The 27087-nt window shown below is 42.5% G+C and overlaps 1 protein-coding gene across 3 annotated transcripts in view; it reads right to left on the bottom strand.

Moving 5' to 3' along the window:
• Hsd17b2 (hydroxysteroid 17-beta dehydrogenase 2) overlaps nucleotides 1–27087 on the bottom strand; it is a 76306-nt gene that overhangs the window by 10452 nt on the left and 38767 nt on the right. For all 3 annotated transcript variants that reach the window (XM_046434586.2, XM_046434589.2, XM_046434588.2), the window contains exon 3: nucleotides 23251–23436. In XM_046434586.2, the coding sequence (XP_046290542.1) occupies nucleotides 23251–23436 (186 nt within the window). The remainder of the gene's footprint in view (nucleotides 1–23250; nucleotides 23437–27087) is intronic.

The raw sequence follows: 27087 nt of genomic DNA, 5'->3' as shown, positions 1-27087 counted from the left end.
TATCCATTCATAAAAGTAGAAGAAAAATACATCCTAACAGATGCATAAAACCCAACTCAAGAATCAAAAGATGTGAAAAACAAGGTAATACAATGCCTCCTAAATTTCATAATTCACCAGCAACTGACTTCAAATATATTGAAATGAATGAAATATCAGATAAGGAATTTAAAGAATGATTTTCAAATTACCAATAAATTCCAAGACAATTCAGAAAACAACTAAATGAATTAAAGAGATCAGTACAGGGTATAAAGAAATATTCAATAACAGATAAAACTATTGAAAAAGAACCAAACAGAAACCTTGTAGTTGAAATGTATACTAAATCAAATAAAATGCTCAGTTGAAAGTCTCTCTAATAGAGTAAGCCATGCTGAAGACAGAATCACAGAGCTGGAAGACAAAGTTTTTGGCCTTGAAAATTCAGACAGTATTTTTAAAAAATAAAGAAGTAATCATGATAAGAATATATAAGAACAACATTAAGAGACCAAGTTTAAGAATCATTGGAATTAAAGATGGATATGACATGCATGCTAATGGCATGAATAATCTCTTCAGGGAAATAAAAACAGAAAACTTTCCAAACTTTGAGAATGAAATGGACATTTGGATACAGGGGACATTCAGATCCCAAATAGATAATATTGGGAAAAAAAAACTCTCATGACACATTACAATTAAAATACCTAACAAAGAGAACAATAATAGAATTTTATTTTATTTTATTTTAATTTTTTTAGTTGTTGATGGATATTTATTTTATTTATTTGTACGTGGTGCTGAGAATTGAACCCAGTGCCTCATGCATGGTAGGCAAGCGTGCTACCACTGAGCCACAACCCCAGCCCCCAATAATAGAATTTTAAAAGACTCAAGAGAAAAAAATGTCAGGTCAGGTCACAATTGGAATGGTATGTCCCAAACCCTAAAAGAAAATAAGTCAACAAGACCACCATATGCAGTAAACCTATCTGCCAGAATTAAAGTAGTAATAAAAACTTTCCAAGATAAGCAAAAAACTAAATAGAATTCAAAAATACTAAGCCAGCACTACATAAAATATGTAAAGAAATATTGCACAGAGAAGAATCAAAAACAAACCCCAGAGCTCAAAATTGTACAAATCTTAATTAAAGAGTACTTAAGCAAATGAGAAACAGGACCAAATAATGGACAATAAAATATATAGGAATAAATTTAACCAGGGAGGTGAAAGACCTCCACAATGAAAACTATAGAACACTAAAAAAGAAGTTGAAGAAGACACAAGAAAATGGAAAGACCTTCCATGTTCATGGATAAGCAGAATAAATATTGTTAAAATGGCCAATATTTCAAAAGCAATAAAAAGATTAAATGCAATTCCCATCAAAATACCAATGTTCTTCACACAACTAGATAAAATAGTCCTAAAATTCATTTGGCAGAATAAAAGACCCAGAGAAGCCAAAACAATTCCAAGCCAAAAAAATAAATAAATAATGCTGGAGGTATCACAAATCTGACTTCAAGTTATACTACAGAGCTATAGTAACAAAAACTGCATAATACTGGCATAAAAACAGATACATAGACCAATGGAAGACACAGACAAACCCACGCATTTTACAGCCACGTGTTCCTTGACAAATAGGTTGAAAACATGCATTGGAGAAAAGACAGCCTTTTTAACAAATGATCCTGGGAAATATAGGTTATCCATATGTAGAATGAAACTAGGGCTGGGGCTGGGGCTCAGTAGTAGAGTGCTCACCTAGCACATGCAACACCCTGGGTTCAATCCTCAGCACCACATAAAAATAAATAAATAAAATAAAGGTATTGTGTCCAACTACCACTTAAAAATAAATATTTAAAAAAGTTTTTTAAAAGAATGAAACTAGACCCTTATCTCTCACCCTGAACAAAATTCGACTCTGCTGAGAGCCACAGCCCAGTTAGAATGGCCCCTGGCATTTTGCCAGAAGTAATGGTTGAGAGGCGAGCCATTAAGATGATGATATTAAGTTAAGCTGTCTATAATTGCTGTGACTGGATGATGCTGGATTGAAACAGATTGTGTATTCAATTGTATATTAGACCTTTACTGTCTGCCTCCATCGCCGGCTACTTAGCAGTTCCCGTTGAGTTCTCCAGAGAGTGAGTGTGCACACAGCCTGGTGGTGTTCCAGGAGAGCTGGGGGGGGGGGGAGTTCCGGTTGGTGTGTGGTGTGCCTGGAAGGGCCGCGTGGGTGGTGTTCGCAGAGTTCGGAAATAAAGTTTATTCCTGCTTGAGTGGCTCGTGATTTGTGCCCAGCCAGACTGCGGCACTACCCAAAATGGATCAAAGACCTAGGGATTAGATCAAAAAACTATGCATCACCAAGAAGAAAATACTCCAGTGTATAATCACAGGCAACAACTTTCTCAATAGGGCCCCTAAAGCTCAGAAAAAATTCCAAGAGTTAGTATATGGGATGGCATCAAATTAAAAAGTTTCTGCACAGCAAAGGAAACAATTAAGAATGTAAGGAATGAATCTATAGAACTAGAGAAAAGCTTTGCTAACTACTCTTCGGACAAAGGATTAATATCCATAATGTATACAGAACTCGAAAACCTTAACACCAAAATAAACAAATAACTGAATTAATAAATGGACAAATGAAGTAAATACTTTTCAAAAGAAAAATATATGAATATATATATTATATGAAAAAAATATTCAACATTGTTAGCAATTAGGGAAATGCAAATCAAAACTACACTGAGATTTCATCTCACTCCTGGTAGGGTGGCAGTTATCAAGAATACAAATAGTAATAAATGCTGGATAGGATGTGGACAAAAAGATTTTTACACTGTTCAGAATATAAACTTGTACAACCACTATGAAAATCAGTATATCAGTAAATCAGTTCTATTCCTCAAAAGTTTAGGAAGAGAAACTCCACATGACCCAGTTATACCACTCCTCAGTATTTATCCTAAAGAACTGAAATAAGTTCCAGGTATTATAAAGCATGCCAATAATCCCAGCAACTCTGAGGCAGGGGATTGCAAGTATGAGGTCAGCAACTTAGCAAGACACTGTCTCAAAATAAAGAGTAAAAAAAACAAAAACAAAAACTGGGGATGTGGCTCAGTGGTAAAGCACCCCTGAGTTCAACCCTTGTGGGAGGCCAACCTTATGGGTGACTGAGTTACACTCCCCAGCTGGGTGCTGAGGCGCTCAGTCACAGAAATGGGTGTGTCTTGCTACAGCCCCATGGGTGAAGCTATGCTTACCTGTTCCTTTGTAATATAACCTCTTGCCCTGTTTAGGATAGAATCTTCCATGGAAGTGCCTTGTGTGTGTCCCCTCCTCTTACTGTGCCCTTGGGTGTGGCCTACCCAGGTGTCAGTCAACCTGCTGACAGTGGACATCATGAAGATAGACTCAGCCTCCTGAAACCTGACCCCTTGCCTCATTTGAATAGCTTCTCCTCAATAAAAGGGGTCAGCACGTGCTCTCACTCTCTCTCTTTCTGCAGACCCTTAAGGTCAGAGGAGCCGTCACAGCAACCCCAAAGAAAAAGGTATTTGTGTCTCTTGTGTGGTTATTTCGTGCAGCCCAGTTAGCCCAGTTTAATTAGAGTGACCTCTGAGCCTTTTAGTCGCGAGAACAGAAACCCAGCAAACCCTCACTACCAAAAAAAATTAAAAATAAAAATCAGCATACTATAGTGGTACATGCAGACCCATGTGTATAGCAGCACAATTCACAATTGGAACCAGCTATAGAACCAGCATTGGTGTCTGTCAATGGGTGAATGGATAATGAAAATGAGATCTATATGCACAATGAAGTTTATCCAGTCATAAAATAAAAGTCCTCTGCAGGAAAAATGGGTGGAACTTGAAAACATTATGCTAAGGGAAATAAGTCAAACACAGAAACTCACAGGTCATATGTTTTCTCTCATATGCTGGAGCTAAAGAAGAAAAAGGAAAAGAAAGATAGGAGTGAATCTCAGGAAAAAAATAATTTTAAAAAATACCGGAAAAAAAACTGAAATCCTATCTACCCATAGAGGGAGCAGGAATCTCAAAGACATGGTGGATTGCTTAGGTCTATTTTTTAAATGTAATCTGAGTGGGGACATTGATCATTTCCAGGTACTTAACAAAACCATATCTTGAATTGGGGATTGAGGCTCAATTGTGTGAAAGTCACACAGCATAATAATAAATAACTTGGAATGATAAAATTATATGGAACCATACATAAACACATATGCATACATACACATACATGTAGAAGTAAAACTGGGTAAATGTGAAGAAAATTGGTGAATTTTATCAATACCAGTATGCTAATAATATCATACTATAATTGGGGGCATTGGGATATGATATGTAAAGGATACACAAGATCTCTCTTATTCTTGACAGCTTCAGGCAAATCTACAATGATCTCACTAAAACTTTCAATTCAAAAATGAAAAAGTGCATTAAAGTACAGATACTGTGCTAGTAATCTTTCCATCACTACAAGAAAACACCTGAGAAAGTCAACTTAAAGAAGAAAGACTTATTTCGGCTCACATTCCTGAAGGTTCGGTCCTTGGTCACTTGGCTGAATTGCTGTGGGTTTGTGGTGAGGCAGAGCATTGGGGCAGAGAGGATGTAATGGAGAACAGCTGCTCACCTCATGGCAGCCAGGAAGCAGAGGAAGAAAGAGGAAGTGGCTGGGGAGAAGACACACCCTTCCAGGGCACACCCCAGGGACCTATTTCCTCCAGTAGCCCACCTCCTACAGTTTCCATCACCTCCCAATGACGCCATCAGCTCCGATCCCATCAATAAGGACACAGCCCTCATTATCCAATCACCTCCCCAAAGCCCCACCTCTGACAGTTGCTGCATGGGGGACCAAGCTCTCAACGCATGAGCCTTCGGGGTACATTTCAGATCCAAACCAAAACAGAGAGCCAGCCTAGTTCATGTCAAATGCCACCATTATTCTTACATTATTATGAATGCTTTAGTCTGATCACAGAACTTCCTTTTGGGGCATGGCTTATCTTGATAAGAAGGATATCCGTCAAAGGTTTTGTCCGGCTCATCTAGAAAGAGATGCTGACCAGTCATAATACCCCATTGCCTAGCACGGAAATTGAGTCTATAAAAGGAGAAGAGCGTTTTCAGAGAAGGGTCAGAGTAGTTCTGGAAGGAAGGGGGAACTTGACTCTAGAGCAGTGGACTCCTTGGCTCATATGACAGAAAAGAATTTCAGCATGAGCCAAATAGAGTCATAGAAGTTTATTTGGAAAATAGGTATACATTTAAGGAAGAATGTGGGCCATCTCAAGAGTAGCAGACATACTTTGGGGTCCTGGATTTTCTTTTAAAGGACACTTGGTGAGAGGTGGGTATGGGAAGGGTATGATATCAACCTGGTGATCTCAAGATGGTTCATGTTGTCTGATCAATTGCAGGATCCTAGGTTGGTGTGGTCTTCACCTGATCAACAGATAATGCTGGAAATTCTATGTTTCTCTTTGCTTAATCTACTTGTTGGGAGGTTCATTAACAGTTTCCATGGAGATTTACAGACTGACAAGATTTTGAGACTGATATGATAGGTCTGGGAGAGAGACTGGCATAGTAAGTGAGATGCCTAGAAAGGTATGTAGAACTTATGAAAAAAAATGTATTTCCTTGTCCTTCCTGTGTCTCTTTTCTACCTGTACTTTCTGATCTCTTCTATCCTACCTCAGCTTGGGGTGGGCACATGACCCACAGTGAGCCAGAGTCCTTTAGGGAGAACTGATATGTATGATGGAGAAAAGATGGTTGGAATATTTTTTCCTGGCTTCTTCAGTACATTGTCACACCATCTTTGGAGGAAGACTGGATTCTTAGGGGGCTGCTTTTGCTACGGGAGAAGGTAAGCTGAGAAATCAAGGTAGAAGGGGGTCAGAGTGGGGGAAATTATGACAACTTCGTCCTGAAGCCTGGTCTCAGCCAAATGGTAAGCTAGTAACTTCTTCCATTTTTGGTTTAAGCTAATTTGAGGTTTGATCCTGTCACTTACAAACAAAGAGCCCCAAAGCTTAACTGACGTAATTTAAATAGAACATCTGGCATCAAAAAGCTCTCATTAAACTGGTTCCCTTCCTGCCAAACAGATAACGGGCTGACTTTTATTTAGGTGAATTTTAGTTTACAAAATCTTTGCATAAAAAATCTAATCACTTCCTTCTATTATTGGCAAGAGAAACCAAAGACATTACATTATTATTGAATTGTGTAGCAACCACAGTCTAGGGGATTGATCTGTGTTTTCACTGCTTGGTGAGTTTACAGGTGACAGAGGTTGCCCAGCCAGGAGGCAGGCAAGCAGAGGGCAGTGGTCAAGATCTGGATTCTAGAGCCAACGCTGCCTGGGCTCAAATCACAGCTCTGGCATTAGCCACCTGTTCTCAGGAAAGTGACTTTGTTGTTTATGTGACTCTGCCATTTAATCTGCAAATTAAGAATAATGATGATACAGGCATCAGAGGGTTGTCATAAAGTTTCAATAAATTAATAGGTCAGAAGAGTGCCTGGCAGAAAGTGGGCCCCATGTCAGGGCTTCCCATTGTTAGTGCTACTCTGTTCCTCACAATACAACCTTGACAGCCCAGGCTCTGTGTGCCCAGGGTTTCTTAGCAGGACAGGCGCCCTTGCTCCAGCGTCTCTTGGATCACATCCTGTGTGGGTGGTTAAGACCCACCTCAACCTGAGTCACCCTCTGCATTTAAAACCTTGAAACCCAGTCCAAGTGACTCTTTTGAACTCCAAAACTTAAAGTACCACATTAGGGTTTTGGTCACATATTTCTGAATGTGAGCTTTCCTGGTGATGTTCCACCTTTTTGATGAGGAGAGTGCTAGTTTGAATGTGTCCCCCAAAAGCATGTGCTGCAAATTTAATCCTCTGTTCAACAGTGTTGGGGGGCTGGGGCCTGATGAGAGCCGACTGGACCAGGACACTGAGCCATCATGTCGGGAGGGGTTTGTCACAGAAGAAAGTGTGCAGCCCCCCTCTACTCCCTCCCTCTCTCTCCTTCTTTTGCCCTTTTACCTCCTGCCAAAGAAGGCACTTGCCGGAAGCCAGCCCCTCAGTCTTAGACTTTTCAGCCTGTGGAACCACAAGCCAATGAGTTTCTGTTCATTATGAATCATCTAGCCTCAGGCATTCAGTTACATCAGCACAAGAGGGACAGTGAGTCTGACATGTGGAGTATGATGAGAGTACGTTACATCCCACAGTGTCATCTGAAAAACACGTTTTGGACCAAACATTCAAAACCTATTTGTTTATTGTGTTATGTTGAACCCTGTGAAATTGCCATTAGACCTCTTACTCACAAAAATGGCCTATTGTAGGGTCCAACCCCACAGACTCAAGCTCATGGGTGCTGTCATTGATGCCAATGATCCCTGATGGTGTAAGATGAAATGAACACAAGTGTACCAGCCTCAACAGCCCAGGACCAGATGGATTTTCAGCAGAGTTCTACAAGACTTTCAAAGAAGAATTAACTCCTCACAGTATTCCATAAAGTAGAAAAGGAAGAAATCCTTTCAAACTCATTCTATGAGGCTAATATCAACCTAATACAAAAGCCAGATAAAGACACATCAAGGAAAGAAAACTTCAGACCAATATCCCTGATGAACATAGATGCAAAAATTCCCAATAAAATTTTGGCAAATAACATACAAAAATATATTTAAAAGATAGTGCACCACGATCAAGGGTGCACATACGGAAATCAATAAATGTAATTCATCATGTTAATAAGACTTAAAAACAAGAATCATATGATCATCTCAATAGATGCAGAAAAAGCATGTGACAAAATACAGCACACTTTCATGTTCAAAACACCAGGAAAAACTAGGGATAGTAGGAACATACCTCAACATTGTAAAAGCTATATATGCTAAACCCAAGGCCAGCATCATTCTAAATGGAGAAAAATTGAAAGCCTTCCCACCTAAAACTGGAACAAGACAAGGATGTCCTCTTCCACCACTTCTATTCAACATCATGCTTGAAACTCTAGCCAGAGCAATTAGACAAAAGAAAGAAATTAAAGGGATACAAATAGGTAAAGAAGAACTCAAACTATCACTATTTGCTGATGACATGATTGTTTATCTAAAGATCAAAAAAATTCCACCAGAAAACTTCTAGAACTAACAAACGAATTCAGAAAAGTAGCAGGATATAAAATCAACACCCATAAATCAAACTTATTCTTATACATTAGCAATGAATCCACTGAAAGACAAATTAGGAAAACTACTCCATTCACAAATAAAAAAACCTGGGAATCGACCTAACAAAAGAGGTGAAAGATCTCTACAATGAAAACTACAGAACACTAATGAAAGAAATTGAAGAAAACCTCAGAAGATGGAAATGTCTCCCATGCTCCTGGATAGGCAGAATTAATATTGTCAAAATGGCCATACTCCCAAAAGCATTATACAGATTTAATGCAATTCCTATTAAAATCCCAATGACATTATTCATAAAAATAGAAAAAGCAGTCATGAAATTTATCTGGAAAAATAAGAGACCCAGAATAGCTAAAGCAACCCTTAGCAAGAAAAGTAAAGCAGGAGGTATCACAATACCAGGCCTTAAAGTATACTACAGAGCTATAGTAACGAAAACAGCTGGTATTGGCACCAAAATAGACTTGTTTCATTTTAATTTTTACTTAACTGTGGGAATATGGGATCTACCCCCTGAACAGAATTTCAAGCATATGATAGGATTAACAAAAGGCATAATGTCATTCAGGAGAGCAGCAGAAGCAGTTCATCTTGCATTACTGGAGCACTTTGAGAGACCTGCTATTGGTGAACAGAATGCCCCTTATTATGAATCGAAGGCTTGCATTCCCCCCAAATTCATATGTTGAAGCCCGAGCCCTAGTGTAGCTGTATTCGCCCTAGTGTAGCTGTATTCGCCCTAGGGTAGCTGTATTCAAAGATGGGGCCACTAAGGGAGTCATGAAGGTTAAATGAGATCAGGATGGGGGGCTAATCGGATAGGTTAGTGTCCTTTTAAGAATCAGAAGTATTTGCGTGCTTGTGTGCTCTCTCTCTCTCTCTCTCTCTCTCTCTCTCTCTCTCTCTCTTTCACTAGCTGTGTGACAATGAATTTCCCTGGTCTTTTATCTCCCTACCTATTAAATAGGGGTCAAGACCCCTCCCTCAGTTCTGGAATGAGACCTGGAGGACAGAACACAGGCATGCCTCATTTTAGTGTGTGTGTGTGTATACTCCTTTCTCTCCATCCTCCTTCCCCGCCTCCTTGCGTGTGCGCACACACACACACACACACACACACCAAGGAAAGACTATGTGAGGACAGAAAGAGAAAACAGTCATTTACAAACCAGGAAGAATATCCTCACCAGAAACCCACACCTTGATCCATGGCTTCCAGCCTTCAAAACTGTGAGAAAGCAGTTTTCTGTTGTTGTTGCAGCCCTCAACCTAAGGTGTCTCATTATGGTAGCCCAAGCAGACAAATTCACCTGTCAACAGCAGGACTGGTTTTAACCAACCCCCTACAGCCCTTCCGAGACCTAGTTGGCCGACCTGTGCGACCACTAATGTCATCCCCCTCACCTTTTCTGCCTCTAGGAGCACTCAGTGAATTAGTTCCTTGACCTGTGTTCCCTGCCTGGAGAGTGAATAAATCCAGAATTCACTTTGTTGACGACATGAGTGGTCATTGTCCTTCCTTTACATTGTGGTATGTTATCACTAAGATAAAAATAGGGCACCTGAAGTTACCATTTAGGAACTTACAAAAGACTTGAGATGCTCTCTCATTCCCCGAGATTGGATTCAAAGCCAGTCTTTGGCTCCCTTGGTGTAGCACAAGCCAAAGTTAGCAATGTTCCCTGAAGTTCTACCAGCCGAAGGTCTTGACTTCAGCTGAGATTTCACAGCACCTCAGAAACTCCACAGACCCACAATAAGCAGCAACTCCATAGTGATCCCTCTTTTTACAACAGGAAGCTAAGACAAAGGGCTTTGCAAGTCAATACCCAACTAACACAGCAGGGGGCAGAAATCTTTCAGCCCTTCAGCCCCAGGCTGTATCCATCAAGAAAGGGGACCAAGGTGCTGAGCCCGTGGTGCTCAGAAGAACACCATAAGGGCTTTCAAGCAGCTTCTGCCTTCTCCAAAGTCAAGTAGACAACTCAAGGCAACAAAGTTTGCTCTGCATGGCACTTTTCCAAGCTGAAGAATACAAACCAGTTCCATAACCTAAAGAGAGGCAGGTCTGCGAATTTCTATTAGGCTCGAGGAGCAGAAACTTAAAATTGCATCTGGTGGTTTCCTTATAATATGACAGTCTCTGGGACTTTGACAAGCTGCTGAGTATCACAAAGTTAGGACCTTGTCACTCAAAGTGTGAATGAGAGCCTCTTGCAGCAGCAGTATCTAGGAATCTATAGGAAATCCTCAGGTCCCACTCTAAACCGTTGAGTCAGAAATTCTTGGGGCCCAGAAACTTTTATGGTGGTAAAATTCACCACTTTAATTCTCAGGTATACAATTCAGTATGCAAATTAGTGGCATTTGATACATTCAGAATTGTGCAGCCATCACCTCTGTCCATCAAGAATATTTTCACAGGGAGATCCAACATGGTGGCGGGCACGGAGAGATCAAGTCTCTGACCTCTTCAGCTGCGCGGGCATAGGGAGTCGTAAACCATCTAAATGCTGTTTGCTCAGGATCACTAGGCAATGCTGAGCTGACGTGGATCTGGGGCGAACAGTCTGGGCCTCTCAGAATACACACCGAGCCCGGATCAGCTGAATTCAAGCTCCCATTCGCCTGCGTCTCGCAGACAAACCGCTGTGACTCAGCACTAAACGATCCCGCTGAAACAACTGGTTGGCCCTTCTGAACCTGAGGAGGTTAATACCAACTGAGCCTTCATAGGCAGTGGCCACAGGATTGAGAAAGGGCTTGGGAGAGCCAGTCAGGACCCACCCGTTGCATTGGTCACCCGGCAAAGGGAATGAACTGTCGCCATTTGCATGGGATACCACCATGGCAGAGAACTGACGTCACCAGAATGTGGCAGAAGAGTTAACTTCATTGAAACCGGCGGCGACAGGTGTGTAATCCCCTAGCCCTTCCTCTCCACACAGCGGGGAAACCTTAAGGGCCCCTCCCAGCTCTCCCGTAAGGGCCCCTCCCAGCTCTCCTGTGAGCACGATAGTCAGACCTAGGGAATCAGGAGTGGCACAGGACCCGCGGCGTGGAACCCCCGGCTACCGCTCCCACCAGTGCTGACAACTGAGGTCTCTTGCACCAGCTACCGGAGGCGTGGCTACCGGAGGGCAAGCAAAGTTCGCTGAGGGTTCTCAGCCCCAAGCTCCACAAACTTAGGGTCTGAGGGAATGGCAAACGGGGAGAGTGTGCCCAGTCGTTCAAGAAAATAGGGCTCCTGGGAGCAGCAGACCTGGCGTGTAGCCAGTATTGTGGTGAGCGTCACCGGTGAGCGGGACCTGGCTTGAGGGAAAGTGGGGAAGTGACTAGACACAAGAGAAGGCCCTAGGCACTCGGGATTGGAGACCCGCCCAGTCTGGAAGGAGGAGCTGCTGCACAGTGATTGGTTCCCACATATTGAGAGGAGAAGCTTGGCCCAGTGGGCATAGCTCCACCTACTGGAAGAGAAGTTAATCAAACTCTAAGACTGCATTTATTAATTTTTTTTTAATTTGGGGTTTTTTTTCATTTTCATTTTTTTATTTTTTAAATTTTTTATTATTTTTTTTAATTTTAATTGTTATTTTTTTATTATTTTTTAAATTTTTTTATTTCCTATTTTTTTATTTTGTCTTTTCATTTCTTTTCAATTTCCTTATTCTCCCTTCCTTGAATTCTACCTGCTTACTCTCATTCTCTTTAGTGACTTCTTCCCTTCCCTTCTAATACCTTTCCTCCCAAGCATCAAATAAATTTATAGGAGGAAACAGTAACTCAGCAGTCAAACAGAACAAGAAGTAACATAAGCAGCATGAAAAAGCAAGGAATAAAAGGAGTACAAACAATGCAGGACAGCCTAAATATTCAGGAGGACCTAGCGGCATCAGAAAAATGGCCAAATAAAGAACTCAAGGAATAACTTAGACAGATGGAATGGAATCTTAAAGAGGATACGAGACAGCAAATTCAAACAGTGAAAGAACACATTGAAAATGAATTACATAAACAGATAAAAGAAGCAAATAAGCATCTTTATCAGGAGACAGAGATTATAAAAAAATCAAACAATAATTCTAGAAATGAAGGAAACTATAAACCAAACTAAAAACTCAAATAAGAGTATTACTAACAGAGTGGAGCAAGTAGAAGCCAGAACGTCAGATAATGAAGACAAAATATATCATCTTGAAAAGAGTCTAGCCAACTCAGAAAGGCTGGTAAAAAAAATCACGAGAAAAACATCCAAGAGATATGGGATAACATAAAAAAAACAAACTTAAGAGTCATCGGGATAGAGGAAGGTATACAGGTTCAAACCAAGGAAATGAGCAACCTGCTGAATGAAATATTATAGAAAACTTTCCAGAAATAAAAAAAGAAACGGATATACAAATTGTCGATGCATACAGGACACCGAGCACACAAAATCACAGTAGACCAACGCCAAGACACATTGTTATGAAGATATCCAATATACAGAACAAAGAGAAAATATTAAAAGCTACAAGAGAAAGGAGGCAGATTACATTCAGGGGTGAACCAATAAGGTTAACAACGGATTTTTCATCACAGATGCTGAAAGCGAGAAGATCCTGGAACAACATATTTCAAACACTGAAAGACAATGGATGCCAACCAAGAATTTTGTATCCAGCAAAATTAAGCTTCAGGTACAACAATGAAATAAAAATCTTTCATGATAAACAAAAGTTAAAAGAATTGGCAGCCAGAAAACCAGCATTGCAAAGCATCTTGAGCAAAACACTACACAAGGAAGAAATGAAAAACAATAACCAAAACCAACAGTGGGAAGTACCTCAGTAAAGACAGAGGGCGGGGGGAAAGCTAATCATGGAGAAACAAACCAAATTAAAAAAAAAAAAAAAGATAAATAATCAAACATGGCTGGAAGTACAAACCATATATCAATAGTAACTCTAAACATTAATGGCTTAAACTCTCCAATAAAGCGACATAGGCTGGTAACATGGATTAAAAAAACAAATCCAACAATATGCTGCCTCCAGGAGACACATCTGATTGGAAGAGACATACACAGGCTGAAGTTGAAAGGTTGGGAAAAAATATACCACGCACATGGTCCTCATAAGCAAGCAGGGGTGGCCATCCTCATATAGAATAAAATCGACTTCAAGACTAAGTTAATCAAAAGGGATAAGGAAGGACATTATATACTGTTAAAAGGAACCGTTCACCAACAAGACATAACAATTATCAATATTTATGCACCAAATAAGGGTGCTGCGACATTCATAAAACAAACTCTCCTCAAGTTCAAGAATCAAATAGACCACAACACAATAATTATGGGTGACTTCAACACACCTCTCTCACCATTGGACAGATCCTCCAAACAAAAGTTGAATAAAGAAACTATAGAACTCAATATCACAATCAATAACCTAGACTTAACTGACATATATAGAATATATCAACCATCATCAAGTGGATATACTTTTTTCTCAGTAGCACATGGATCCTTCTCAAAAATAGACCATATATTATGCCATAGGGCAACCCTCAGTAAATATAAAGGGATGGAGATAATACCATGCATTTTATCTGATCATAACGGAATGAAACTGGAAATCAATGATAAAAGAAGGAAGGAAAAATCCTACATCACATGGAAAATGAACAATATGTTACTGAATGATCAATGGGTTACAGAAGACATAAAGGAGGAAATCAAAAAATTCTTAGAGATAAATGAAAATACAGACACAACATATCGGAATCTATGGGACACAATGAAAGCAGTTTTAAGAGGGAAATTCATTGCCTGGAGGTCACTCCTCAAAAAAAGAAAAAACCAACAAATAAATGAGCTCACACTTCATCTCAAAGCCCTAGAAAAGGAAGAGCAAAACAACAGCAAATGTAGCAGAAGGCAAGAAATAATTAAAATCAGAGCAGAAATCAACGAAATTGAAACAAAAGAAACTATTGAAAAAATTGACAAAACTAAAAGTAGTTCTTTGAAAAAATAAATAAGATCGACAGACCCTTAGCCATGCTAACGAAGAGAAGAAGAGAGAGAACTCAAATTACTAACATACAGGATGAAAAAGGCAATATCACAACAGATGCTACAGAAATACAGAAGACAATTAGAAATTATTTTGAAAACCTATATTCCAATAAAATAGAAGATAGTGAAGACATTGATAAATTTCTTAAGTCATATGATTTGCCCAGACTGAGTCAGGAGGATACACACAATTTGAACAGACCAATATCAATGGATGAAATAGAAGAAGCAATCAAAAGACTACGAACCAAGAAAAGCCCAGGACCGGATGAGTATACAGCGGAGTTTTACAAAACCTTTAAAGAAGAATTAATACCAATACTTTTCAAGTTATTTCAGGAAATAGAAAAAGAGGGAGCTCTTCCAAATTCATTCTATGAGGCCAACATCACCCTGATTCTGAAACCAGACAAAGACACCTCAAAGAAAGAAAACTGCAGACCAACATCTCTAATGAACCTAGATGCAAAAATCCTCAATAAAATTCTGGAGAATCGGATACAAAAACACATCAAAAAAAATTGTGCACCATGATCAAGTAGGATTCATCCCTGGGATGCAAGTATGGTTCAATATATGGAAATCAATAAATGTTATTCACCACATCAATAGACTCAAAGATAAGAACCATATGATCATCTCGATAGACGCAGAAAAAGCATTTGACAAAGTACAGCATCCCTTTATGTTCAAAACACTAGAAAAACTAGGGATAACAGGAACTTACCTCAACATTGTAAAAGCTATCTATGCTAAACCTCAGGCTAGCATCATTCTGAATGGAGAAAAATTGAAGGCATTCCCTCTAAAATCTGGAACAAGACAGGGATGCCCTCTATCACCACTTCTATTCAATATAGTTCTCGAAACACTGGCCAGAGCAATTAGACAGATGAAAGAAATTAAAGGCATAAAAATACGAAAAGAAGAACTTAAATTATCACTATTTGCGGAAGACATGATTCTATACCTAAAAGACCCAAAAGGGTCTACAAAAAAACTACTAGAACTAATAAATGAATTCAGCAAAGTGGCAGGATATAAAATCAACACGCATAAATCAAAGGCATTTCTGTATATCAGCGACAAAACTTCTGAAACGAAATGAGGAAAAACACCCCATTCACAATATCCTCAAAAAAAATAAAATACTTGGGAATCAACCTAACAAAAGAGATGAAAGATTTATACAATGAAAACTACAGAACCCTAAAGAGAGAAATAGAAGAAGATCTTAGAAGATGGAAAAATATACCCTGTTCATGGATAGGCAGAACTAACATCATCAAAATGGGGATATTACCAAAAGTTCTCTATAGGTTTAATGCAATGCCAATCAAAATCCCAATGGCATTTCTTGTAGAAATAGATAAAGCAATCATGAAATTCATCTGGAAAAATAAAAGACCCAGAATAGCAAAAACAATGCTAAGCAGGAAGTGTGAATCAGGCGGTATAGCGATACCAGACTTCAAACTATACTACAGAGCAATAGTAACAAAAACAGCATGGTACTGGTACCAAAACAGGAGGGTGGACCAATGGTACAGAATAGAGGACACAGAGACTAATCCACAAAGTTACAACTATCTTATATTTGATAAAGGGGCTAAAAGCATGCAATGGAGGAAGGATAGCATCTTCAACAAATGGTGCTGGGAAAACTGGAAATCCATATGCAACAAAATGAAACTGAATCCCCTTCTCTCGCCATGCACAAAAGTTAACTCAAAATGGATCAAGGAGCTTGATATCAAATCAGAGACTCTGCATCTGATAGAAGAAAAAGTTGGCTCCGATCTACATATTGTGGGGTTGGGCTCCAAATTCCTTAATAGGACACCCATTGCACAAGAGTTAATAACAAGAATCAACAAATGGGACTTACTTAAACTAAAAAGTTTTTTCTCTGCAAGAGAAACAATAAGAGAGGTAAATAGGGAGCCTACATCATGGGAACAAATTTTTACTCCTCACACTTCAGATAGAGCCCTAATATCCAGAGTATACAAAGAACTCAAAAAATTAAACAATAAGATAACAAATAACCCAATCAACAAATGGGCCAAGGACCTGAACAGACACTTCTCAGAGGAGGACATACAATCAATCAACAAGTACATGAAAAAATGCTCACCATCTCTAGCAGTCAGAGAAATGCAAATCAAAACCACCCTAAGATACCATCTCACTCCAGTAAGATTGGCAGCCATTATGAAGTCAAACAACAACAAGTGCTGGCGAGGATGTGGGGAAAAGGGTACTCTTGTACATTGCTGGTGGGACTGCAAATTGGTGCGGCCAATTTGGAAAGCACTATGGAGATTCCTGGGAAAGCTGGGAATGGAACCACCATTTGACCCAGCTATTGCCCTTCTCGGACTATTCCCTGAAGACCTTAAAAGAGCGTACTACAGGGATACTGCCACATCGATGTTCATAGCAGCACAATTCACAATAGCTAGACTGTGGAACCAACCTAGATGCCCTTCAATAGATGAATGGATAAAAAAAAATGTGGCATTTATACACAATGGAGTATTACTCTGCACTAAAAAATGACAAAATCGTGGAATTTGCAGGGAAATGGATGGCATTAGAGCAGATTATGCTAAATGAAGCTAGCCAATCCCTAAAAAACAAATGCCAAATGTCTTCTTTGATATAATGAGAGAAACTAAGAACAGAGCAGGGATGAAGAGCAGGAGGAAAAGATTAACATTAAACAGAGACATGAGGTGGGAGGGAAAGGGAGAGAAAAGGGAAATTGCATGGAAATGGAAGGAGACCCTCATTGTTATACAAAATTACATATAAGAGGATTGTGAGGGGAATGGGAAAAAAAAACAAGGAGAGAAATGAATTACAGTAGATGGGGTAGAGAGAGAAGATGGGAGGGGAGGGGAGGGGGGATAGTAGAGGATAGGAAAGGTAGCAGAATACAACTGTTACTAATATGGCATTATGTAAAAACGTGGATGTGTAACCGATGTGATTCTGCAATCTGTATTTGGGGTAAAAATGGGAGTTCATAACCCACTTGAATCTAATGTATGAAATATGATATGTCAAGAGCTTTGTAATGTTTTGAACAACCAATTAAAAAAAAGAATATTTTCACCACCTCCAAAGGAAACCAGATACTTATTAATACCTATTAAACAGTCACTGCACTGGCAAACACCAATTCCGCTTTCTGTCTCTATGGGTGTGCCTGCTCTGGATATTTCATATAAAGGGAATCATACAGTAGGTGGCCTTGTGTGTGGTTTCTTTCACTCAGCGTCATGTTTTTAAGGTCCATCCATACCATAGCGTGAATCAGTATTTCACTCCTTTTTGAGGCTGAATGATATTCCTTTGCATGGGTACGCCATGTTTTATTTATCCAATGATTCACTGGATGTTCAGGTTGTTTTACCCTTGGCCATTGTGAGTAATGCTGCTCTGCAGAGCCCTTCCTGTTCATCTGTTTTCTGTTCTCTTGGGTATACACCTACAAGTTTCATTGATGGGCCACACGGTCCTTCTGTCTACCTTATGAAGATCTGTCAGATGCTTTCCACAGCAGCTGCACCAGCAGAGTTTGAGGGTTCCAGTTTCTGCACGTCCTCACCAGACTGTGTTGTGTTCTGTTTTGTTGTGTATAGCCATCTTAGTGGGCACATTAGTTTACTGTGGCTTTCAATTCCAGACATTGTGTTTGTAGAAGCCCACCTGGTGATTCTCAGTGCAGCTAAAGCTTAAAAGAGTGGCCCACAGATGAGCAGCATTAACATCACTCAGACACCAGCACAGAAATGCAGAGTCTTGGGCTCCACCCAGAACAACTCGGTCAGATTCTACATTTTGACAGGTGAGTCCCTCAAACATTTGTATGTTTGAGAAGCACTGATGTAGGAGATATCCCTAAACCGCCAACCCTTCCCAATCATCATTTAAATAGAACAGAGTTAGGGTTGTTTTTTTTTTTTTTTTAATGCCCCTGCTTGTCTGATAGGGTCTTCTTTGATGGCCTGGAAAAGCAGGAAGGATGTAGAACTTGGGGCAAAACAGAGACCCCCAGTTTCACACCCTGACTCCATCACCTTCCCGCTATTTGAATCTGGGCTAGCAGAGTTCTCAATCTCTGCATCCTGCAGGTGTTAGAAGTGCACGACTTTAGACATGTAAACACCTAACACCCCAGCGTGGACAGCATGGAAGCGCCACTCAGCCTCACTCTACCCACTGCCCACTGCCCCACAGCCCTGGACAGTGTCGGGGAGGTAAGTAAGCTGGGAGTCCAGCTGACTGATTTTCCAAAAGATTCCCTTGAGGCAGCAAGCTGGCAAGAAGTCTAGGAATGACCCCACGGCCAACCTTAGGCTGAGTTAAATTAAACCTTGAACTCTACTGTATCCCTTGAATATATGGACTTGTAGGGATATCTAAGGCTGCTTCATTTGGTGTAAGGTGATTTTTATCAGCTCGAGATGGTGGGAAAAGATTATTGTAACTGAGAGGTCCCTTTTATAGGGTGGAGATACGATGGGATGTGGTTTGTCCCCCAGAGGTGCATGTGCTAGAAGCTTGGTCCCCAGTGTGTGGGTGTGGAAGTGGTGAAAACTGAAGAGTGGGCCTAGAGAAAGGCAGTTAGGAAACTGGGGCTCCATCCTCATGAATGGGCTGGTGCCACCCCACAGGAGAAGACTGGGCTTTGGGACTGGCTTAGTCCCTCCAAGTATGGGTTGCTATAGAACAAGTTTTGCCATCTTGGACCACTCTTGCACACATGCCCCTTATACCCATGGCCATTTCCCTTTCTGCTTCTCCGCCATGTTGTGAGGCTGCCAAGGGTGCCCCTTGCCAAACACTGGCCTCATGATGTTTGGACCTTTCAGCCACCAAAATAAACTCTTTATGAAAAGTGCCTAGCTTGGGTTCTGTGTTATAGCAACACCAACAGACTGAGATGGATACTTTCAATTTATCACTGACTGTGTTCATCTTCAGAGCCTGCAATGCATTTAAACCAACAGCTGAGACCATAGGTTCTCAACTGGGGTGGATTTTACCCCCCACCCTGGGGGTCATGTGGCAACAGCTGAAGATTTGTCACAATGGGGGTGGAAAGTGGTACTAGGATCTAGTGGGAGAAGGACATGGACACTGCCAAACACCACCCCCACTATAGGACAACCCCTCACCGAAAGAATCATCCTCTCCCCAAAATGTCAAGAGCACACAGGATGAGAAACACTGCCCCAGATGCCCTAGATGCCCTGGCACCCTTGAAAAATGCTCCCAGGTGTTACCTCACACCCACTTAAAAGATGATAAAATAGAGTCAAGACAAAACAGAGGGCCTGCCCCAGGTCACCCAGCTGATTCAGCAGAGCGCAATGCAAATCAGGACCAACTCAAAATCCCTGTGGCCTGAGACACTTCAGAAGCATCTGCCTTCTCATTGAAGCTCCGCATGCAAATGTGTAGGAGTGGCTACAGAGGAGGAAAACAGGCAGAGAAAGCTCCTAGGCCTCAGGAACAGGAAGATTATCCAACTGCCTTACCAGGATGGGGGTTAAAGAGCATAATCCTGGTGTGGGAGGGACGATGACTATATTATTACAGGGGAAAGTCTCCTCGAGCAGGCACGGCCCCATCCTGAAGGAGTGGCCTGTTGGGGTTGCCCACTCCTCATCTGAGGAACCACGCTAAGAACTTCAGGTGGATTATTTTATTGAAGCCTCAGAACACCTCTGTGCGGTCAGCACTCTGGTTTCCTCCACTTCGTGGGGAGAAAAATGGGAGCTTAGAAAGGCCACAGGAGGATGGGATCTGGGAGTGTCACCCGATTAGGAGGTGGAGAGGAGCACCCCGCCCCGCAGGGGCCCAACCCTGACAGAGAGGAAGCGATTGAGAAATTGATAAGGAATCATCCCTGAACTGGGGCCTTGGGTAGAGGGAGGGGCCCAGAGAGGGAAGGGCCAGCAGGGAGGAGGAGGAAGGAAAGCAGGAGGAGGGGGGGGTGAAGAAAGGAGAGGGGCGTGGGGAGTTCAAGGGGATGGCCTCCATTTGCTGGTGAGATGCAGACAGGAAGTGAGTATAGCAGGAACTGAACTCTGGCCGGCAAACACCACTTGTAACAAAGGTCCTTTCTCCTCCTGTGCACACTCTTGCTCCTGAGGAAGGCAGAGCCTGCCCCTGGGGGGGGGGGTTGTTTACTGAGCGGCTTAGAGTAGGTGGATGAATATGCTGGGCATTGGGAGGGGGTAGAGAAAGAGCTGGAAAGAGGAAAAGGAAAGGGACCATCAAGATTTGGAAGCATGGGGAAGGGGAGGTGACCCAAGGGAGGTGGCCAGCAACTGAAGACCACAGGGCATTTGCACCAAAATGTGTTGTGAGCCATGGGATGTAACCTCTACTCCCTCTTTCCACAGAGTCTTTAAAATAGAATCTTATTTTATTTGGGCTTTGCCTTTGGGGGTGCAATAAAGAGCTGAGTGTTAATTCAACATGGTGTAAGAACTCTCCAGAAAGTGCTAGGAGTCTCTCCTTGTGTTCCCCATCTGTGAGGGTGTTAGGGACTGCACTGGGGCCCCACCTCCTCCTAGAAAAATTTGTAAGTTGAACCCTGGCCCTTAGTGTCTTAAGTGTGACTGTATTTGGAGATAGGACTAGAGGTAATTCAGTTTAAATAGGACCACAGTTCAGTAGGGCTGGCATCCTTGCAAGGAGAGGAAGAGACCCCTGGGATGCAAACACACAGACTGTCTACATGAGGAGGTGGCCATCCACAAGCCAGCAAAGGGAGGCCGCAGGAGAAACCCTGATCTTGGACTTCAGCTTCCAGAACTGCGAGAAAAGAAACATCCGTTGCTAACATACCTACATTTTCTCCCGGAAGCCCTGGCAGACTAACACAGAGCTCCAAGTGTTAGCGTCAATTTTCAGAGCTGTGTTTCTGTCTGCTCACGAGCTCCCTGCCCTGCTGGGCACACAATCCTCCCCGTCTCGGCTGATCTCCTGGTATGTTGGGTGATTTCTAAGTCCTATCAACGTGATCATTTCTAGAGCTTCTCTGGGGCAGGGATTCAAAGCCGGACATGATGAAGGAAGACTTTGTACACTTCAGGGACACACAAGGAGGAACAAAACAAAAAAGGCTCCCAGCTCTGAACCATGAAAAACCGGAGGAAGCCTGGACCGCAGGCTCCACAGCCTGAGAGCAAGACCGGCTTCAGCCATGTTGGCTTGGTGCTGATCCCCAAGAAATGGAATAGTGAGGTCAGGTGTCAAGAGTTTGCATAACCCTGGAGTGAAAATAGATGTGAGATGTGTGACTTATTTTAACACTCAAGGTTACTATTTGAAAGGAATACAAGAAATCAGAGAAAGAATTTCTGGCTTGAAAAGAGTGTTCAAGCCACGCTGGTGACACCCAAAAGGGCGACCTCTGTCCTGCAAGCCATTCACTCACCCATCTTCCATTTCCTGCTCACTCACCCGTCTGCATTTCTTTCTTTATTAATTGAGCTGGTGCTACCAGACACTGGGCCCATGGCACCCATCCTGCATGTTGGAGATAACTAACATGAAACCTTTCAAATGAGTGAGTCGCTCAAAGTGGGGAACAAGGTAGAGAGAAAAAGAAAAAAACATCCTAGTTAATGTGCCAAGAAGGCCATGAGCAATCATTTCAGTAAATATTTGTTAAATGAGTGAGGCAAGGTGTACTTGAGACTTTGCCAGAAGTACCAGATTGTACCAGGGAGCTGCGAGTGGTGAAGCTTCCACAGAGGTCAAACACATCAAGGCCAAGTTCAGAACAAAGTCAAGGGTAAAATGCTGCTAGGTCATGGTGGGGGAGAGGGGTTCCCTTCAGAATTCATTTGCTTCCTCCAAGTAACAGAAATTGGAAAAATTTAGGAGTGGTCATATAAGTTAAAATATAACACTGGTTGCTCCTAACCCCACTGGAATCTGTCTCTCTCGCCCACTCCCCATCTTTCCTTCCCTCCCCCTCTCCCTTCTTCTGCCTCAGGCCAACCAATGACACCAACCAAAGACATACACCACAGTGAGATTCAAGGGAGTGACTCAGGAGACAGGATGCAGAATGTGACGGACAGCGATGATTGTCTCACAAATACAAATGCCCTACAAAAAAAGAAATTCTTCTAGAACCTTTGTTTATATTGCAAAATGCAGGTCCACTCCTCCCAAACCAAACAAAGAAATTACACAAGTTGGACGCAGGTAGGGTTGCAGGCAGGGTGCTGGAGTCCACAGGGCAACCCAGTGACTTCCCTCTCACCCACCCCGTCACTGGAGAGAGCTTGTGGGCGCTCCCCAAAGCTGAGGAAGGATCTGAGGGACCATTTGAAAATGTCTGTTCTAGAAGGAAGCCTATGACATGCCAGGCATGGGTGTTGTTTATGGAAAGGGAGACGATGAAGCCTTTGAATGACTGAGAAAGTCATCAAATGTCACATCCTGACCCAGCTGTGCCCGTCTGCATGACACCAGTGATCCTGGGTTCAACAATGGTGGGCAACATGGGGGTACCAACAGGACCAACAGAGGGAAGGATTTACTCCCAGCTTGCAGAGAGCAGCAGCAGCATGCTGAGTGCACAGAGGGTTGGACACAGGCTTCCTGCCACACCGGTGTCACCTGTGATGTGGGATTTCCTGTCCCAATCCAGGAAAGCCTTGGTTATTGCAGCATGAAGATACTTAAGAAATCTAAAATCCCCGGTAATGAATAGATGAATTAAAAAGTGGACAAGAGTTTGTGCATGAAAGGATTTGAAAGGAGAGAAAGGTCTCATTGTTGTTAAGATCAGCTGGGGATATTCAAACTGACTAATCCTGACCCAGCCCTGTCCGTGTCTGCCCTGCTTGCAACAGGCATCCATGACCATGGGTGACAAGGCTGACTCACCTCCAATGCTGCTGATATTCACCAGCCTCCCCTTGGATTTCCTGAGAAGAGGCAAAAACGTCTTGGTGACTTCTACGGCTCCGAAGAAGTTCACGGCCATGCAGGATTTGTAGTCGGCCATGGGAATGAGCTCCCCGTCCATCGGGAAGCCAAGGATCCCAGCATTGTTGATCACGGCCCACAGTCCTGGGGGCAGAAAGGAGCAGCTGTGAGGAGGGGAAAGACAGGAGAGCTCTGGAGACCCGCATGTCAAAGGACAAACAGTCTCCACGAGTAACCAAAACCACCCACCATGGGGTGCTGTGTGCAGAATCAATCTGTGAAATATCAAAAAGGCGGGGGGGTACTTTGTGGGTCTTTCTTTTTGCCTGGAAGTCCTTGCCTGCACTCAGGAAACTGGCTATGTTTCAAATATGGGAAGGGGCACAAGCAGAGGGTAAGAATATCTTTGCCTGGCTTTGAAGTTCAAGAGCTTCCGCCATTTCCCCCTGGAAGGAGTGGGAGAAGACAGTAGGATGTCTTTGCAACCATGTAGGATGAAATTAGAGCCTGTCTTCTCTCATCCTTGATCTGGTAACGATTCCCTAGTTCAGGGAAACAGAAAAAACTAGATGGGAAGAACAAAGACCTGGGATAATTATGGGTCGTTTTTAGGGTTTTGAGCCCTATACTCTGCCTGCACCAGCCTGAACCCCCAGACGTGTATCAGAACCACCAGGAAGGTTCCCACAGACTGCTGGCCCTGCCTTCAGAGACTCTGAGTCAGGGTGTTTGGGGCAGGGCCTGAGAATCTGCATTTATAACATGTTCCCTGGTGCTGCAAGTCCAGACCACCCATGGACAACCACTGCACAAACAGTGGTTTTCAACCCTCGCTGCACATTGGAATCCTGTGTGGAGCTTTGGTAAATCCCAGTGCTCAGGACTGGTCCCAGCCCAGTTGTTCAGAAACTCTGGGGTGGGAAAGACTCAGAACACAGGCATGAGGAGTTTCTAAAATTCCCCAAGGTTCAAGTAAGCTTGGGAACTACTCTCTAAATGATAGGAAAGAGGGAACCCGTGGGGTTCTTTGGGAGTTTTTTCTTTTCGTTTTTTCGGAGGGGGTGAGGGGAACAGGAACAGAGGTAAAGATCTGGGAGACGCAGAGATGCTAAGATTTGATAGAGCATGGTGGGAGATGTCCCCAAGGTATGGTCCCCACCCAGCAACATCAACTGAGAACTTGTTAGAAATGCAAACTTTTGAACTTCACTCTGACCCACTGGATCAGAAACATTGGATCAGGAAGTGTTGCTGAGCTCAGTATCTGTGATACAACTTGCCCTCCATGATCCTGAGGAACACCAGGGGGTGAGGACCCATGATGAGGAGCCAAACAGGTCTCAGGTAGGAAGGACAGCACCGGCCCTACTGGTGACTGTCTGATGGCAATAAGGAGGTGGTGCCAGCCAAACTGCATGAGGACTACATGTAGCAGGGACCTCTCAGCAGGGACCAACTGAAAACCCCAGTCATTTCAACACTACCCCAGGGGAATGAGACCTAGCTCAAAGGGGCCCATACTGTTTTTGCCACATGGCAGAAAGATGGCTCTAAGCATACATTGAGTTATAGAAAATAAAATCGCATTTCTTGCACACCAGTTTGACCTGAATTTGCACACAATGGTGATGGTGAGTACTAAATGAGAGGGTGCCTGGCACATAGGAAGAGCTCAACAGCTATTAGGTGACAAGTGGGAGGATGTCACCTTCATAGCAAGTGCTAGTTTCAGCCTACCCAGCCAGATGCACACCTCTGGCCAGTCCACACAGAACCTGATAATGTCCTAGACTAGACGCTGGGAAAGTAAACATTTCATCTTTGCAGGCGCTGCTGCCCTAACTCCGCTGTTACAACAGGAGCAAGGGCAGCACAGGCCACGTGATCCAGAGTGGCTCTGCTCCGGTGAGAATTTGCACATGGTCATTGACATTGAATACTATATAATTTCCATGTGTCTTCTTCTGATTTCTTTTAATTGCTTAAATTAAAAGAAGAAGCCATTCTTAGCTCATAGGCCACACAAGAACGGGGTGTCAGACCTAGATAACCTTCTTTAAATAACGAAGTTAAAGAGGTGGAGAACAGATTTGCAATTGCCAGGGGTTTAGGGATAACATATACAGCAGCACCAGAACTTTTTCTTCTATCTACCTGAGTTTTGGTACCTGTTAACTGCTATAGAATTCTAAGCTGGCCACTAAGCCCACTATACCTGTGGAACTTAATAACAGCTTAACCATAATTAATATTAGTTAACAATTAGCAGTCTGATAACACTGAGTCAATAACATGCTTTGTAGGAATACAGCACCTACTGGTCTGTCTCCAGGTCCCCAGTGGTTCTTTCACAAATAAAATCCTTGGTCATGGTAAAGCCCTGTCCCTCTGCTCCTGTTCATCTTTGACTTGGGATATGGAAGTTAGAGAGACCCCAAGGAGAGCAGATGGAAGGTGTCCTGGCCATCCTGTTCCAGAGGAGGGATGCTGGCCACAAAATAGCCAGTGCTCACACCATGGAAACCAGTCCCCTTCCTGCCTAGACACTGGGATTTCCATTCTCCAGGTGCTCAGTACTGTCTTTCTGGGCCTCACAAAAGGGTTCTGAATTGAACTTGACCTTGAATAAGAAGCCATGGAGCCAGACTCATGAGAGGGATGAGCCCAACCCATGCCACAGCAAGACTCTAGGCCAGGAACCCTGCCTCTCTGCTAAATGACTGCCAAGGCTACACCTGCTGAAAATTGATCCTTAGTGACCAACAACTTAGTTTTTCTCTTTTCATTTCAGGTTTTAGATGTTTACTTAGGATTTACTGCTCTGAATGTTGAGTGAGTGGAAATACAAGCTTTTTACTAAGCCTGTGCCTTGTGCCAGGGACCCTTCTAAGTGGTCTCTGCATAATAGTTAATCCCTTGAGAACAAACCAAGGCAGTCACCATTATCTCTTTATTCTAGGAATGCTTGCTGAAAAGGGGTTGTAAACTGGAAGTGCCAGAGGCCTCCATGGGAAACCTCCAACTGAAGCCAACATAGGAGAGAGCAGAACTAAGAAATGGATACTGGATCCAGCCATGCCTGAAATCAACAAGCCTTTTCAATTATATAAGCAACATATACATCTTACAACTCCATCCATCTTTCTTTTTGCTTTAGCAATTTTGAATTAGGTTACGTCACTTGTAACAGAAAGAATCCTGGCACATATGTGGTTCTTGTTCTCAAGGAACATAATGGTGGGGAGTGGGAGATGGGCAGATACTTACAATAGTGCAGTACAAGAGGTGTAAGCAAGATATAATTAAGAAGTGTCTGGAAGAAGAAGCAAATAATGAGAGTTGAGTTACCAGGAAGGTCATGCAAGAGATGTCACGTGTGCACTGGTCTCCTACAAGAGCAGAGTCGACCACGAAGACGCCGTTGAACCAAGGCAATGAACAGTCTTAGGGAAAGGGAGTGGAGGTGAGGGGCCAAGTCAAGCAGGAGGAAGCTGGGTGTGCAGAGGTGGGAATTATACATCCTGTTCTGGAAACACTTCAGAATTTATTACATAGACAAGCAGGTATTGCAGATTAAGGATTTGGCAGGGGTCCTTATCCTGAAAGTCCTTTTAATCCTCATGATGGTGTCTCAGTTCTGTTTGGTGACAGATAGGAAGCCACTGAAGCAGCCAGTGAACCACTGAGAAGGCAAATGTCCATCCCAAGTCCTGGCTCGTAGGAGGAACTGAGCCCACAGAGGCTCTTTATGTCAAAGGGTTTTTAGGATCATATATGTGGTAAAGATTACTCTCC

The sequence above is a fragment of the Marmota monax genome, unplaced genomic scaffold, assembly GCF_021218885.2.
Source record: "Marmota monax isolate L192 unplaced genomic scaffold, Marmota_monax_Labrador192_F-V1.1 WCK01_AAM20220418_F8-fsc00024, whole genome shotgun sequence".
NCBI classification, from domain to species: Eukaryota; Metazoa; Chordata; class Mammalia; order Rodentia; family Sciuridae; genus Marmota; species Marmota monax.
This window is presented reverse-complemented; position numbering and strand designations above follow the sequence as displayed.